Raw genomic sequence first — 16,201 nt, 5'->3', positions numbered from 1 at the left:
TTTTAAATTATTTGATTGCATGAAATTCTAAAGGACATTAATGCATGAAAAATGGACAGTTCTCAGTAAGATTAGTTAGTGGGTAACATTAATAACAAAAAAAGTACTTACCTGTTAGGAATACAAGAAAACACATACATGCAATAAGAGGTTTGGCTCTGAGGGATTTACATGCGAAATTTTGGACGTTTTATTGGATAGATTTGATTAAAACTATAGACGATGCTTTTGAAGAAGAATTGTCCACTGTTTTAAGAAAATATGTAGTTATGTTTATGCCTAAAGATCATCAACTCAAACAGTAAACGAAGAACTGGCATCCAGTATTTCATTCAAATGTAGTGCATCAACCTGCGTCTCTATGTTCTGCAGTAAGAACCAAATGTATTAGTAAAATAAATGTACTTTTATTCAGAAGATTGTATATGAATTTAAAGAGATCTATTGAAGTAAGTGGAACAATTTTTCTCATTGATTTTGAAATTCCATTGATTATATTTTTTTTAGAATGTTTCAAGGAAAGTCAATTCCTTATTAAGTCTAGTTCAGTGATAAAGTTCTAGATCAAACGCTTTATTACATTTCATCTGCAGTTACCCAAGATTTTTTTTTTCCAGATTTTGTATACACCCGCCATAAAGCTGAGTTTATTATGTTAATATGGTGCCTGTCCATCTGTTTGTCTGTTTACCAGTTTTGTTTCAGCATCATAACAATAACAAAATCTACAGTTACTAAACTTTGTGAATGACTTGTACTTGGGATATGGAAAAATCTATCGAATTATGGGTCAAATGTCAAGGTCATTGTGATTGAAAGAAGACAAACTGCATGCACAATTACTCGAGCTTATCACCATTTGCAGTTATAAAACTATGTGGATGACTTGCATCTAGGGAATACAAATAATTGTTGGATTTTAGATCAAAAGTACATAAGTAAAAATCACTGTGACCAATAGAAGAAACACTGTTACCACACAATGTCATTAGTTCTGCACCATAGACCGGGACTAAATGTTTTACCTTTCAAAAGTACACGTATAAGGATAAAATTGTGACTGGCTTCCACCTTAGTCTTAAGGTAATAGAGAAACCTACAGATTATGGCGTCTAAAGGTCAGAAGTCATGGTTATGATACGTCTGACAAGAAACTATTAGTTTCTGCACGTTACATTTACCGGTAGTTAAGCACTGCATACCATGATAAGATTGAGGTCACGGAGACCCATTAGTCAATAATCTCCAGAGCGAGCTATACCCTTCTAGTACCTACAAATACCCTACTAGTACCTACAAATACCCTACTAGTACATACAAATACCCTACTAGTACATACAACTACCCTACACGTACATACAAATACTCTACTGGTACCTTCATAAAGTAATATAGAGGACTATTTAATATGGGACAGGTGTAAAATATGCTGCTCATTGTAAGATTGTTATCCTATGTAAACTAGTAAGCAATATGGACAAAATCTAAATGGAAACAATATATCAAGATAACGTATTTTTTAAATCAAGACAAGCAACCTTACTATGCATAAACAAAACATGTGACGTTAACATGCATACAAGTAAAAAAGATTAATAATTACTCAGAGATATGACGAATTTTGGAATGGTGTAAAGAATCCGTGTCAAAATATTGAAGCCCAGTCAAGCCATTTCCAGCCATTTCCTAGGTGTTTGCAGTGTTCGTCTGGTCTATTTTTTTTTTTTTTGTACACCTGGTGAATCATTTCATTTGGTTTGCTGTATTTCTGCATTATGACTGTTATCAATTGATTGTACGCATCACTTCAGTCTTTTTGTTTTTAGGGGGTGTTTGCTTTTTTTTATATTTTTTTTGACCTTTCACTCAAACATTATCCCTTCTCACTTCTATAAATTCCACTGTAGCGTTCCAATCTGGGCAGGTGTATTGATCACTGGTTTCGATACTTTCACTTTCCTGTTCCTCGAAAACTATGGTCTACGCAAGCTAGAGGCTTTCTTTGGATTTTTGATCACGTTAATGGCTTTCTCCTTCTTGTACATGGTGAGGAACTCATCTCTCTCTCTCTCTCTCTCTCTCTCTCTCTCTCTCTCTCTCTCTCATTAAAAGTTTGTTTAACATGTTCAGTTATTCTTAAAGGAGGTCCAGCTGACATTGCTAATTGTTCAGCATGTGTGGATAATTCATTAAGTTAAATAATTTAAGTAAATATGAAGAAACAAACATAAATGCTGTCTTTGATAATATATTTATCTACAACTATAATACGTCTGGGTTTTTGGTTATTTTTTATTTATAAACATCAAAGCAAGTAAGGTAATTTAAGTTAATAAAACATTAATTTACAAAAAATATTTTTAATGTTGCCCCACTCAGCAAAATATTATCCAGCTTAATCAAATACATGTCTGTGATGTTGAAATCTTCAGTTCCTGGCTTTTATAACATCAAGACAGTTTCCATACTGTAACATAAATTTGAGTGCTGATAATTACAGCTTGTGTGGAATTTTCAACCCCAAACATCTCGCTAATAAATTGGTAAACATTTTTAAAAGAAAAACCCGTGTTCTTGTATAGAAAATGTAACTCTAATGAGTAGCCATAGTTGCAACCATTCTGATGGTTCGTTGGTTATATTGAGAATCTTATTTCCATCTCTGAAATAATAACTCTAGCTGTTTGCAATTTTATGACCATTATTTTTTTTAAATTCTAAATTTAGTTTGTAACACTGCATTTTGTATATGTTAGTATGTCCATATCAAACCTGATCAGGAAGATATTTTGATTGGAATGTGGTTTCCATGGTGCCAAGACTGTGATAAAGATGCCATTCAACAATTGGTTGGCATTATTGGGGCGGTCATAATGCCACACAATATTTACCTCCACAGTGCTTTAGTCTTGGTAAGATCTCTGCCTGAGTGTGTCCATTTGACCCTCTCTCTCTCTCTCTCTCTCTCTCTCTCTCTCCATTTGTGTTTTGTGTAACTCCTGTGTTTTTTTTAAATTCTTTCTCTTGATTGATACATTTTTTTTGTGGTCTGTCTTGTGACGTTAATGTTTATTCCTCTACACTCCATATATGTTTCGATCTTTTTGTCATGTTATGTCTCTGTGCAAATGTACACATCCTCTCTCTCTCTCTCTCTCTCTCTCTCTCTCTCTCTCTCTCTCTCTCTCTCTCTCATTACCAGTATTTCTCGTTCTCCTTCCATGTCTGTCGTTCTCTGTAATTCTTGCCCTTCTTTTCATTTTCTGTCTTTTGTTTCACTGTGTCAGTCACTAAATCTCTCTCTTTCTTATGTATATGTGTGAGATAGTGTGCGTGTGTGTGTGTGTGTGTGTGTGTATGTGTGTGTGTGTGTGAATCACGCTTCCTAAAGATCTAAATATTTAAACTTTTATCAAACTGTTTGATTAAAATATAGAAATTTCATACTCTTTGGTCTATGATTAAGCATGATATTTTCATACTCTTTGGCCTATGATTAAGCGTGATATTGAAAAACATTGTTGCTAAAACTGGAAAATGTTTTGCAAACTAAAAATGTTTAAACGGCAAAATTATCCTGTAAATTGGTCAACATAATGGATAAAGTTCAGTCATAGTCATATTGTACCGGTCCGGTGGCCTAGTGGTTAGAGCATCAGCCTCGGATACGGAAGGTCGCGGGTTCGAACCCCGGCCGGTTCATACCAAAGACTCATATATATATAGTTAAACAAATAAAACACAAGTTACCGGTATAATGCATTGTTTCTGATATTATTATTTCAGTCCAGAAACATTGACAGGAAAGACAAAGAAGCAGTTAGGGAAGCTAACATGTACAATGGAATTGAGTCTTGTAAGTTTCTTTTGTATCAGAATTGCACTTTGGCTTCAGTGCTTCTGTACATGTGGTTATCGAGGCGACATCCTTTCACATCAGTGCAATACAAACTCTTATTTGGTAAACTCAATTAACGCTTTAAAGCGCATAGACGGTTTTGTTTACTGCTCCTGCATTCCAGTGGAAGAAACCTATAATGCTTTGTTCCATTTCAGATACAAGCACATTGTCCATATGCGCAGAAATGTTTACAATGTTTTTACTTTATAATTATATTTTAATTTAGAGGTATGGACTTTGTAATCTGAAATAAAGAATTCTTATTCTTATTCTTATAACGCATACAGCAAACACTGGACTTTCTGAACTGGTTTTCGTAGGGTCACCTTTGTAAAAAAAATATATATATAAAAAATATTTGAAACTAGAGTTATTGAGGAAAAGGACCACTATGCCCATCATATAGTTGCTGTATAAAAAAAATAGTTGCGATCTACTATTTAAAGTAACTAGTCAGATTCTTTCTTGTCCTGTATGGAGACCCTGAACTTTATTCAGAACATTATTTCCCATATGGAAGCCATGGACTTTGTTCAGAACATTCTTGATTTCGAATGATTAGAATCGTGACTATTAAGGCTTCATTATAGTTTCCGATGTTGAATTAGGCAATACTGATTTTAATAATACATCAATTTTTGATAATTTAGTGATACAGAGATTGACAAGGAACCGTTAGATTCAGAGGCTGAGAAAGGTTAGCAATGGTTGGTCACACAACCTCACTATCTTGATGGCGAATGAGATCTTCTTAAGATTATATTGCTTCACACACATCATCAAAGATACATGTTTTATACTAAAATATATAATGGAGATGCTCTTGATCATCTGGCTTCAAACTGAGGCATATCCATATAAATAGGGGCTATGTTTGGAAGAGGGGGTAAGGCTGGATTATTCATTTAAATTGAGAATCGAGGTATATCCACGTGAATATGGGTATTGTTTAGCTTAGAAGGTGATGACTGGGTTACAAATGGAGATTGAGATTTGAGATATTGTTATGTATAATTGATCTAATTTATATCTGATTTAATTGTTTGTAATTTTTTTTTAAAAAAATTAAATTTCATTAATATGTCAAAATATTGTCGTTTCTGTTTACTAGGAACTCGACACTTTTTCCAGAAAATAGTTTGACCTTGACTGTTCATTTTTGTAAACACATAAGGCTGACCTGGTTCCCGACCTTAATTCAAAATTAGTAATAGTCACGACAAGTGTTTATATATATTTATTTTTATTGATGGAATAATAAGAGTGAGATCGAGGCTGTATTGAATACGTGACCCAAGGCTTGTACATAGCTTTATTGAAGTAAGCAACTTTTTTTTAATTCTTTGAATAAAATGATTGGTTCTTGTCAGTGCCATGCTGAGAGTACGTGATGTAAACATGATCACGTGACCCTTATCCAAGCATATGTTATGCACGATATTCAAGTTTTCAACCATTGCTTAGAGAGAGAGAGATCTCAGTTGGGCTTCTAAACACTGAGACGTAAAGGTGTTTCTTTTATTGTGTCATTTTGTGAATTACATTTGAATGTTTATTCAAATTATTTTGGATTCAAAAGGATTAATTCTTTTCTCAGGAAATATTCTGAGTGCTCATATAGAATTCTTGAACAAAGAAATTTCATCAATTCAAACACGGGATTATTTCTTGTGTTTCTACAAGGAACTGTAGACTTTAACACAGTACATGATATATCATACGTCATCGCCTTCCATCTTGGAATCTTCGTCGGGACTCGAACTTTAATTCATTAGAACATTTCAATATTAGGACTTCTTATATTTTATTCGTGGATTATTCTTGGATTATTTTTGGATTTGGTTCTTAAAACTCTAAGTCCTTAGTTTTTCATTTTTATAGTATTTTTCCAGGCAAATAAATAAATAGTTTGTTAAATTTTTCAAAGTTTGTTATTTTCGCTCTTTCTTGTGTTACTGTTTATTCGAACCTAGACATGCAACAATATATCCATATACTTATCTTGTTTGTGTAAATTGGGAATTAGAATATATATATATATATATATATATATATATATATATATATATATATATATATATATATATATATATATATATATATACACACACATACATACATATATAGATCCATACTAAATGAGGTCTTGTTTGGCATAGGAAGTGGTGGCTGGTCTATAAATTTAAATAGCGAATTGCAATATATCCGTATGAATGGGTCTTCTTTGGCAGAATACGGAATAGTGGTTGAACTATACATTTAATTGAATTGCAACATATCCATATGAACAGGGATCTTGTTTGGCAGAGGGGTGAGGAAATCGAACTATAAATTTAAATTGAAAATTGAGATATATCCATGTGAATAGGGCTCTTGTTTTGCAAAGGGGTGGGGATATACGCTGGCAGAAGGGATGTGGACTCAAAATCGTAATTACTATAAAAGCACAAAAGATGCTGTTTTGATTGCCTGAAAAAAATGCACATGCTGTTTTGACTATCAATGTAACAGAAAATGATGATCTCTTAATCTTATTTCAGCTATTGCGCTGTTTGTTTCCTTTGTCATCAACCTGTTTGTTGTTGCTGTTTTCGCAGCCGCCTTTAATGGCCCACAGTATGCCGATGCTAGTCTTCGCCTGGCGGTAAGACAAAATCAGACTGCTCTGTTCTAGTTAGTACCCGCCCCCCCCCCCCCCGCATAATAGTATGAATCATTAGACTGACACTGCAATGTATGCTCGAACTAATATGGACAGGCTCGGCCCTAGGATATGCGGGGCTCATGGCAGCATGCGGGGTCCAGGGCAGCAAGTTATGAGCGTGGTGCCCCAAGCAAAACAATTGCATTGCCTGAAAGCGCGGGGCCCCGGGCGGTTGCCTCGTTTGCCTTGCCCTAGGGCCAGGCCTGAATATGGATATAAATAGTGTGAATATTTAAATATAAACTGCCTATTGCATAATAACGTGGTAAATGACAGCTAAGAGGAGCTCATTGTAATAGAATATTCTGTTAGGGAATGGAAAAGAATGGCAGGTGAGGACATATAGAGTTCCTACAACGAAGAGGGAATTTAATACCAAGGCCGACAAGAGGGGGAAGGACAACCAGGATATATTCTCGGGGCCAGGGCCTGTAAGGAGGCCCAGGCCGAACCAAACTTCTTAATTTTAAAAAATAATTTTTTTGTTTGAACAAGAATTAGGAGAAACCCGGGTGTTTCTTACCCCAGGGCCCGTGATCGCTCTCTACAGTACCGTTTGATACAACAGACTGAACTCCATCAACAAAGTTTAGGCTTCAGATGGCCATTTTAAATGCTGACAAAACAATCGGAAAGATATACCTTCAATACTGCAATCTTTTTGTTCTTTATTTTATATTATCTTTTAAAAACAAAAGGCTTACAGGTCATGATCAGGTACCGTGTACTTCGAGGAAAGAGAAACATGCAACCACTTGTTGATTATTAACAGTTCTAATGTTGTGTTACAAATGATTATAAGTGTAATACACAAAATGACCTTGTAATGGTTGTAAACTGTATCTGTTAATCTACCTATTGGTCTATTGCATGTGGGTATAATGCATGACCTTGTATCGGCTGTAGACTTTATCTGTCAATCGACCTATCGGTCTATTGAATGCAGAAATAATGCATGACCTTGTAATGGCTGTAGACTGTATCTGTCAATCTACCTATTGGTCTATTGCATGACCTTGTATCGGCTGTAGACTGTATCTGTCACTCGACCTATCGGTCTATTGAATGCAGAAATAATGCATGACCTTGTAATGGCTGTAGACTGTGTATATCAATAAAGCTATTTATCGATGTATCAGGTGCCATCATAATGTTTGGCATTATAATGGCTGTAGACTCTATAAATCTGTCAGTTGCAGGACAAACGTGTGGCACAATGGAGGCAAACTGTATCGTCTAGATGTATATAGTGCCAGTATAATGTGCGGCCATTTGCTGTACACTATACAGATCAATCTGCCTATCTCTGTATATTGCGTACAAGTGTAATGTGTAGCCTCTGTCTGAATAACTAGTGATCTAACTATCTGAATAACTAGTGATCTATCTATCTATCTATCTGCTAAATAACTAGTGGCCTTATATTGGCTGTAGACTGCATCTAGGAATCTGCCTTTATGTCATGTGCCAATATAACGTTGATTGTATCTTGCAATCTGCCTATCTGATGGTCAGGTGCAAGTATTATGTGTGGCCTTATAATAACTATGTATGTATATTTCTATCAAGTTTTCTTTTTGTCTATTTGTCTATGTAATTGCTCTTTGTCTGTTTGTTGCCATATTTATCTAACTGTCTTTCTGTCTGTCATATCAAATATACATATCATTCGTTTAACCTGCAGGGGACCTGGTTGTATGATAGATATGGTCTCTCTATGAAGATTATATGGGGTATTGGAATCCTGGCTGCTGGTCAGAGTTCAACTATGACTGTAAGTTTGATTCATTTATTACATTTACTTCAAATACAGTCAAACTTGCCTTAAAACTGACAGCTTTTACACAGTCACCTGTCTTAAACACCCACTTTTTTCGGAACCCTTTAATTGCATTCGACCAGGATGGTTAAAAGTGCGAAATAGTGCTGTATCACAATTAACCGGTGGACGGTACAAGCTATGCAGTACCTGAGTATATCTGACTACCACATACCACTAGGTCATAGGAACAGAGCCATTGTGCCCCCCCCCCATAAATAAAATAATAATAATTAGCACGAAACAGCTTAAATGTGCCCCCCCCCCAATAAATAAAATAATAATAATTAGCACGAAACAGCTTAAACAATTTTCTAGAGTAAGTATTCTTTACAATTAGGTATTTGTTAAAACCATGCCGAAAATACTTAAATTGCAGGAGTGTACCCCATGGATGTGAAACAGTCAAAATATCTTCCCTAGAGTAAGTTTTCTTTACAGTTAGATAATTAAAATTATGCCCTGAAAATGATTTTAAAAAACAAGATCTTCTGAGGGCTTCGTCAGCAGGGGCTCCATCAGGGGTTCTGTCCCACATACCCTTCACCTACTTCTTCTCTCACCCTCAATGACATTTCTGGATTTATCCCTGAGTCAGATGCAACATGAGCCAGATGCAACGGCAGGTACTGTCATTTGGTAAAATTTGATACAGCATGTACCTTAAGGGTGGAATGTGATAAAACTTTTACCATCTGTGTCAAATGCGAAAGTCAGAAATAAACAGTTTACTGCATGTTGAACTATATTATTGTTGACAGAAACCTCTATAAAGCTACCACTAGCATACAAAGCCAGTGTCTCGCGTTCCACGGTTCGCTACATATATCTGGTTGACTGTATATGCATTACAAAGCAAAGATTTTAAGATCAAACAACAAATACAAAATCGACTCGCATGTGAGTATTGTTGGAATGTACTTAGTGAATGCAAACTTGCAGATACACGGGAGATCTTGAGACATATATTTATAACGAAAATACGGTTAAGTCCCTTCTGTAACGCGATGATCGGGATCCAGTGAACGCGATCAAACTCCGCTATAACACGATGATTGGGAGCCATAGAACGCCATCAAATCTTGCTCTAACTCAATGATCGGGATTCACATAATTATATCGTACTATAGTCAGACACATCGATAAACTAATGGAAAAATAATGCACGTATATAGTCCTAGCTATTAAAAGGTGGGGGGGGGGGGACCTCAAAACTATGGATTTTGTTGATGCAGTTATAAGATTGTTGCATGTTTAACAACAATTACTTAAAAAACAGGTATTACATATTTAATATTAAGTTCTCTTCTGGCAGAGAAGTCATTCATTGGTACATACAAATTTACAGGAAAATCAGCAACCGAGTAGCAACCGAGTATGTGTACTCATCAGAAGCAGCCGATCCTATAGATGTATATATAATAGTAATTACATTGAAAAGTTGCATAAAGAAGCATAATTTCTATAAATGTTCTGCTAGATCGATTAAAGTAAAAAAAGAAAAACTTCATTTTTTTCACATTAGCTTAATAAACACTGTATTTCTGACCATTCATATGTGCTGGACATGTCTACTTTCTGACCCACAATAGCATGTGTGAATCGGACATTGAAAGTTAAGGAAAAGAGAACTTGTATTTAGTCTTTAAAGAAAACTTCAACTGAAAATTCATACAGGCGGTCCAAAGTATAGTCCTTGTAATGAACTTTCGATTGACGCTAACTTGAACAGTTGTATATAATTGCATGGACCCAATATGCGAGTACACTGTTTGATTTCATGGGTAAAGATTGATCTCCATAAAATAAGCTGGAAAAATAAAAGAAGACAAAATTAATTGATAATTTATAATTTTATTTATAGCTATGACTTTGTACTACTGCAGATGAAAAAGGGAGTGTTACGTTAGCTTATAATAGCAAACCCATCCCCCAACTTAAAATGGTTCTGTTCCATTTCATGATCCGTAGTAGCTCAAGACATATGCTCTGACACTAAAAAAATAAAAGGAATAATATACGGGGTGGAGGGGGAGGATGTGGCAGCGACTCACACTGTTCCTGGCAATTTGGGTAATAAACTTTTTTCAACAGGTGTATATATTGATAAAGCAGGCATCAACAGTCCTTTGTTTCCATTAAAAAAGGCAGTTACGTTAATTGATTTTTAAATTGAGGTGAGAGACTATTAAAACCCTTGCATTATTTGATGCTTGGCTGAAAATGCCAGATGACTGAACAAACATTTGTTGCATGTTGTTTACCTGAACTGATCAGTTGGTTGTTCACGGGATACATGGAAGGCAAACAAACATATATAATATTCAATTGCTTTATTGTTGATTATAACTTATTAATTATATTAACAATTATCAGCTTTTAAGGAATTTTCTTTTCAAAATTAAGCAGGAAGATTTTGTCTTCAAGAATACATTACATCTCTAAATTATTAAATCAAACTAATTTATTTTGGTACTAAAGTTTTGTTGTACTTAAGAAACAGACTAAATTATTGCTATGCCACGATCATTGTATATCCGAATTTATGCTTTAACAAAACATGTTTTAGCGGCATTTCACTGTACATTTATAATTTACATATGCATTTGTGCTATAACAAAGAGTGTTATAGCGGAAATACGCTGTACATTTGTAATTCAAATTATTGTCCAAAAAGTAAAATTATGTAACATGCAATACTACAAAAATGGATTCAGTATGCTGGGGAATTAATATGTAGTGCATGAGCAGGTTTCATAAGTTCCACTAGCAGGGGAAAATAATTAAAAAATTCAAAATAGGTTTAATATGAAATTTCATGTTGCCGGAGTAAACCATTAATTTTTTAAATTTTTATCTAAATGATGTCATCAAATATGTGTTTTAATTTTTTGTTTACAGTAAAATGCTTGATTAAAAAATATTGAATTACATTACAGGGAACATATGCTGGCCAGTTCGTGATGGAGGTACTCCGCTCTCTGTCTCTATCTGTCTGCCTGTCTGAAATATATAGATGTCACTATATTTGCATTACAGTGCTTTTCATGCAGTTCACATTGAGACATGTGTCTCAATAAATTAGTACATGGGTAGTACATAATTTGGGAGTTCAAGTATATTAGTAAAATTTATTACAACTATAAATTTTCAATAACAAAAATTAATGCATCATTTTCATAACTTCCGAAAATAGATACAACTTAAAAAGTTATTAGACCAGTCAGACTGCGAAGATAGTTAGTGAAGCAAACACAAAATAATACCAATTTTACATTTTTCACACAACATAATTAATGGCTGAAAGTTGCATTGCACTGAATTTAGCAGTTGTTTGAGAGGTGAATCGACATGTTTTACTAGTTTGACACAAAAGCAAAAATATTAGTATCTCGAGACAATGCCTGTTTGTTTAGAAATTTAGACTGATAACAGTGTGGTCAAACCTTAATATTGAAAACAACAAAATATCAATTTATTGATTTCAAACATCAAACAATATAAGCCCCAATATTTTAGAAAAGATGAAGATTTTTACAATTACTTTCACTGATGACAGCCTTCAAATAAACACAATCACTTATATTGTAATATCTTTAGAACTGCTCAATAAGGCAAGTATAATTTAAATATTTGATGTGGTCAAATGCACAAATTTGTATTTGTGTGATTCACAGTAAAACATGGAGATCTTGTAAAGATGTAAATCTAGAAGTATTAAAAAAGCACATGTAGAATTCGTATTGTTTTTCTGTTGTTTTTTGTTGTGGATTTTTTTTTTGTTTTTGTTGGGAGGAGGGAATGTCGTTTTTCAGCACACGATCGGATTTAAATAGCAGTCAGTATAACTGGTGAACGAAGAACGCGGGAAATCCCCGGTAAGAAAGAGTGACCTACCGGAAGCTACTGGCAAGATTTCTCTCATATCCACATTGACCGAGACCGAGACTCGAATCCACGTGAATAGATGTGAAATGGCAATGATCGGTAATGTCAAGTGCTTTAGACCACTCGGCCAATGTAATTTGCAAAGAACAAAGCTAAATTTTTAGCAGCACATTGGTGGCTCAGTACATGAATTATAAACTGATAAAAGGAGGTGACATAAGTTATGATTTCAGGGAAGGCTTTCAGCATTAAAAGCACGAAAAGATACATTTTGATGAGGAAAAGTAATTCTACAACAGGACAATTGAGGGTCTGTTTCAAAAGCAAATGAAGAATACTTTTCAGCTTACGATTACAAAAGGCATCTGTATTGGAAAGGATTAAAATAACTCTAATGATTAGACTGTTTTAGAATTTCACTCAAACTAGAACCATAAATGACATTTATTAATGGAAGCCATAACGCACATCACCGCGTAATAGACATCAACTGAATGAAGAAGGCGGGGGGGGGGGAATCAAAATTATAGATTCATTTACTTGGTTACTTGACAATTAGTACATTTGGAATGCCAGAATTTCAAAATAACTTGGTAAAATGGCGAGAATTTCAAAACACATAACAATTTTTTAAAAGAGCTACCTCCAAAATTATACAAAAGAAACATTTAAAACCAGAAGAAATTGGAGTGGTCTACTTTTCTACATATCGGAAGACTTGAAGGGAGAAGATATTGATGCAAACAAGAGTTATCTCTATACAACGATTAAGATGGTAGAGTGTTACCTTGTACAACAAATAAGATGACATATTGACAATTTAAACAATTTTTAAAAAAAATGGCATGTGCTTCTGAAATGAAAAGGATGTGAATAATTGTTTAATATTTGGAAACCAGCTGAAAATCGTGTGTCATTAAAATAAATTAAGGCAATAAAATACAAAAATAGTGGCATCAATGAACCTGAAAATGTTGTTCTTTGATAAAACACTTCTGTGATGTGATATATGCTGAGAAAAGAAAAGACAAAAGTGCAATAGAAAGTGAGGAATTAAAATGTGTGGTATGTGAAATATCAGATGGGTAAAGGAAGTACATCTAAAAAATGCCAGAGTAAAAGCCAGCAAAATGGTAAACGGGAGAAAAGTGATGAGGGGACCACAAACAATATCATGTTCAAACAGAATAAAAAATGACATCACTGAAACAATGAAAAAGAGATAATATTAACTACATTTAAAGAAAGCTGATAGATAAATACAGTGGATTGTGTACAAAGTATAAAAGTAACAAGAATTAATTACACATTAATGCTACTATTTATATATTTTGTTTCCTTAATTTATTTCAAGGACGCAATATTCTCAACTGTTAAACAAATTGTCACATCCTTTCCATTTGATAAGCACATAACCTTTACCATTTATCCATTTTGTTTTGAAAAATTTAAACATTTGAATTTTTTTTCAAATTTCATTCAAAGATGTTATAGCAGGTTTTAAAACCTTGCAATCATTTATCATTTCTTCAATGACTCTGATAAATCTTTTTCACATGGACTTATTTTCTCTTGAGCCATTTGATAGTGCTTGATATAGTCATGCAAATGCAATGGAACCTCCTAATCCATTATGAGAAATCCACCCAACAGCTGAGTCAACTGACATGTCCAATGGGGGAACCTCCTAATCCATTATCTGAAATCCACCCAATAGCTGAGTCAACTGACATGTCCAATGGGGGGACCTCCTAATCCATTATCTGAAATCCACCCAATAGCCAAGTCATCTGACATGTCTATTGGGTTTTCTATTGAATTTTGTTCATCAGTTGACTATCTATTAATCAAACTGAACAAAATGTGACATGTTTATATCTTTTTGGAGTTGCTTAACTTTATGATCAAAGGTGAAATAATGGTATCTGAATTAAGTTCACTAACCCCAAATACTCTTTCTACCATATTAAATAATAAGCGCCAAAGCCTAAATATTCTGGGTATAAGCTTATTTTTTAAATTAAAAACCCTGTACAACAATACACCATAAGATTTCTCAGTGATTGTTTTCAGAAATACACCTACAATACAACCATTAGAAAAAAGTTGCAAAGCACAATCATTCAATAACCTCCCTTTTGGCAATCAACAGATCTTCCAGGAAAGCTTTCTTTTCTTTTCATTTAATTCTTTACAAAATTGATGCTGTCACTGTTTATTTGTATCTCTTGCTGCCAAATTTACCTGACATGTGACCCAGTGATCAGCCTCATTTTGACATGGAATGAATAATTAATGAGAGGCCATATACTCTTGGTGCATATGGTATGAAATAATACATTGATAGAGAAAAATTGTTGTAGAGCTGGAGATATAAATGATTATCATCAAGATTAATTATCTGGGAAGAAGTTACTAATTACACTGAGAGGTTGTTTATGTCTAACTAAAAAAAATGTAAGTTTGCTTCCAAAACAAGATTTTCTTTAACTTTTTTTGAAAACATATTGTCCATTAATATGTGTTTTGATTAATGTATTTGGTTTGTTTCAGGTCAATGAACTTGTTTGCCTATAATCTTACTCTATGTCCACTTTTCACAAGGGATTTCTGAACATAAAGTGGGCCAAATGGAAGCGAGTACTCCTGACCCGATCCATTGCCATGGTACCGACAATTGTAGTGGCTCTCATAGCAACCAGTGACCTTGACAATATGAATAACTGGCTGAACGTTCTACAGAGTGTGCAGTTACCGTTTGCGCTGCTACCTATACTCCATTTTACCAATAGTTCACGGATTATGGGCGAGTTCAAGAATGGAAGGTAATTTTATTATGTATTTAGTCTGTGTTTCCTGTACCTTGAATATATATATATATATATATATATATATATATATATATATATATATATATATATATATATATATATATATATATATATATATCTTTTATATGCAGTATATACCAGTAGTATTTAATACAGTATTCACCTAAAACATCTAATGGTATTATTATGCAGAAAGAACTTAAGAACTTGTACAATTATCTTTCAAATAATAAAATTTCAAATGAGTGTCCTTCAAAAAGGATGTCTGTTGAATGAGTTGATAGCAGATTTCATGAGAATTTTGCAATAATAATAGCTTTTCTAATCTACTGAAGGAGAAATAAATGTTAGCCTGTCAGTTGTTTTGCTGATCAATATTTCAAAGAATAATGGACTGATACACATGGCAGCCTTTGCTCTAAAACGTGGTGACTCGGAAAATTAGACAGTCAAAAAGGGAAGCTATTGGTATCTGTTCATCAATTGGTGTTATTTTCAACAACAAAATGATATTTATGGACTTTTTAGTTTTGTTCCAAAATCCAATTTATATATCCAATCCCTAAACCAAATGAACTATCAGTTAACCCAGTTGTGGCTAGTGTTGGCATATGCTGTACCACACAATGCCTCTGTTGACAATAGAGTGGTGGTTGAAAGGTTCACGTTCACCTCCCACACTTGCTTGTCTTAATGGGAAAAATTAATTGTTTACATATATAATTTTTGGTGGGGTATTTTGATTTTCTTTTTATGTTTGTTTTCAATGACATTGGTAGCATATTATTATATTAGTTATGAAAATTGTGAATCTTATACAGAAATTAATTGTGGTTATAAACTTTGCAGTTTTATTATATGGTGAAATCTGCTTGCAAGGTTTAAGATAAATAAATGTTGAAACCCAATGTGTGTAATCTGGATTGTATAAATTGTCACATAAAATTGGCTTTATAAATATTCCCATACATCTTAGGTTTATATATACTGTATATATATGGTACTTCTTTGTCATCTCTTTTCTTGTTACACTTTTTGATCTAGTTTCAAAAGCTTAT

At 33.8% G+C, this 16,201-nt stretch overlaps 1 protein-coding gene across 2 annotated transcripts in view; it reads left to right on the top strand.

Annotated features, from left to right (window-relative positions):
* Positions 1–16,201, top strand: part of LOC149791447 (natural resistance-associated macrophage protein 2-like) — a 47,758-nt gene that overhangs the window by 22,549 nt on the left and 9,008 nt on the right. For both annotated transcript variants that reach the window (XM_089969983.1, XM_089969984.1), the window contains 7 exons: positions 1,908–2,046; positions 2,757–2,912; positions 3,787–3,856; positions 6,442–6,545; positions 8,290–8,379; positions 11,364–11,393; positions 14,917–15,137. In XM_089969983.1, the coding sequence (XP_089826109.1) occupies positions 1,908–2,046; positions 2,757–2,912; positions 3,787–3,856; positions 6,442–6,545; positions 8,290–8,379; positions 11,364–11,393; positions 14,917–15,137 (810 nt within the window). The remainder of the gene's footprint in view (positions 1–1,907; positions 2,047–2,756; positions 2,913–3,786; positions 3,857–6,441; positions 6,546–8,289; positions 8,380–11,363; positions 11,394–14,916; positions 15,138–16,201) is intronic.

The sequence above is a fragment of the Sinohyriopsis cumingii genome, chromosome 9 (assembly GCF_028554795.1).
Source record: "Sinohyriopsis cumingii isolate HCF-2022 chromosome 9, ASM2855479v2, whole genome shotgun sequence".
Lineage (NCBI taxonomy): Eukaryota > Metazoa > Mollusca > Bivalvia > Unionida > Unionidae > Sinohyriopsis > Sinohyriopsis cumingii.
Note: the sequence above shows the minus strand (reverse complement) of the source record. Positions and strands in the feature narration are given on the sequence as shown.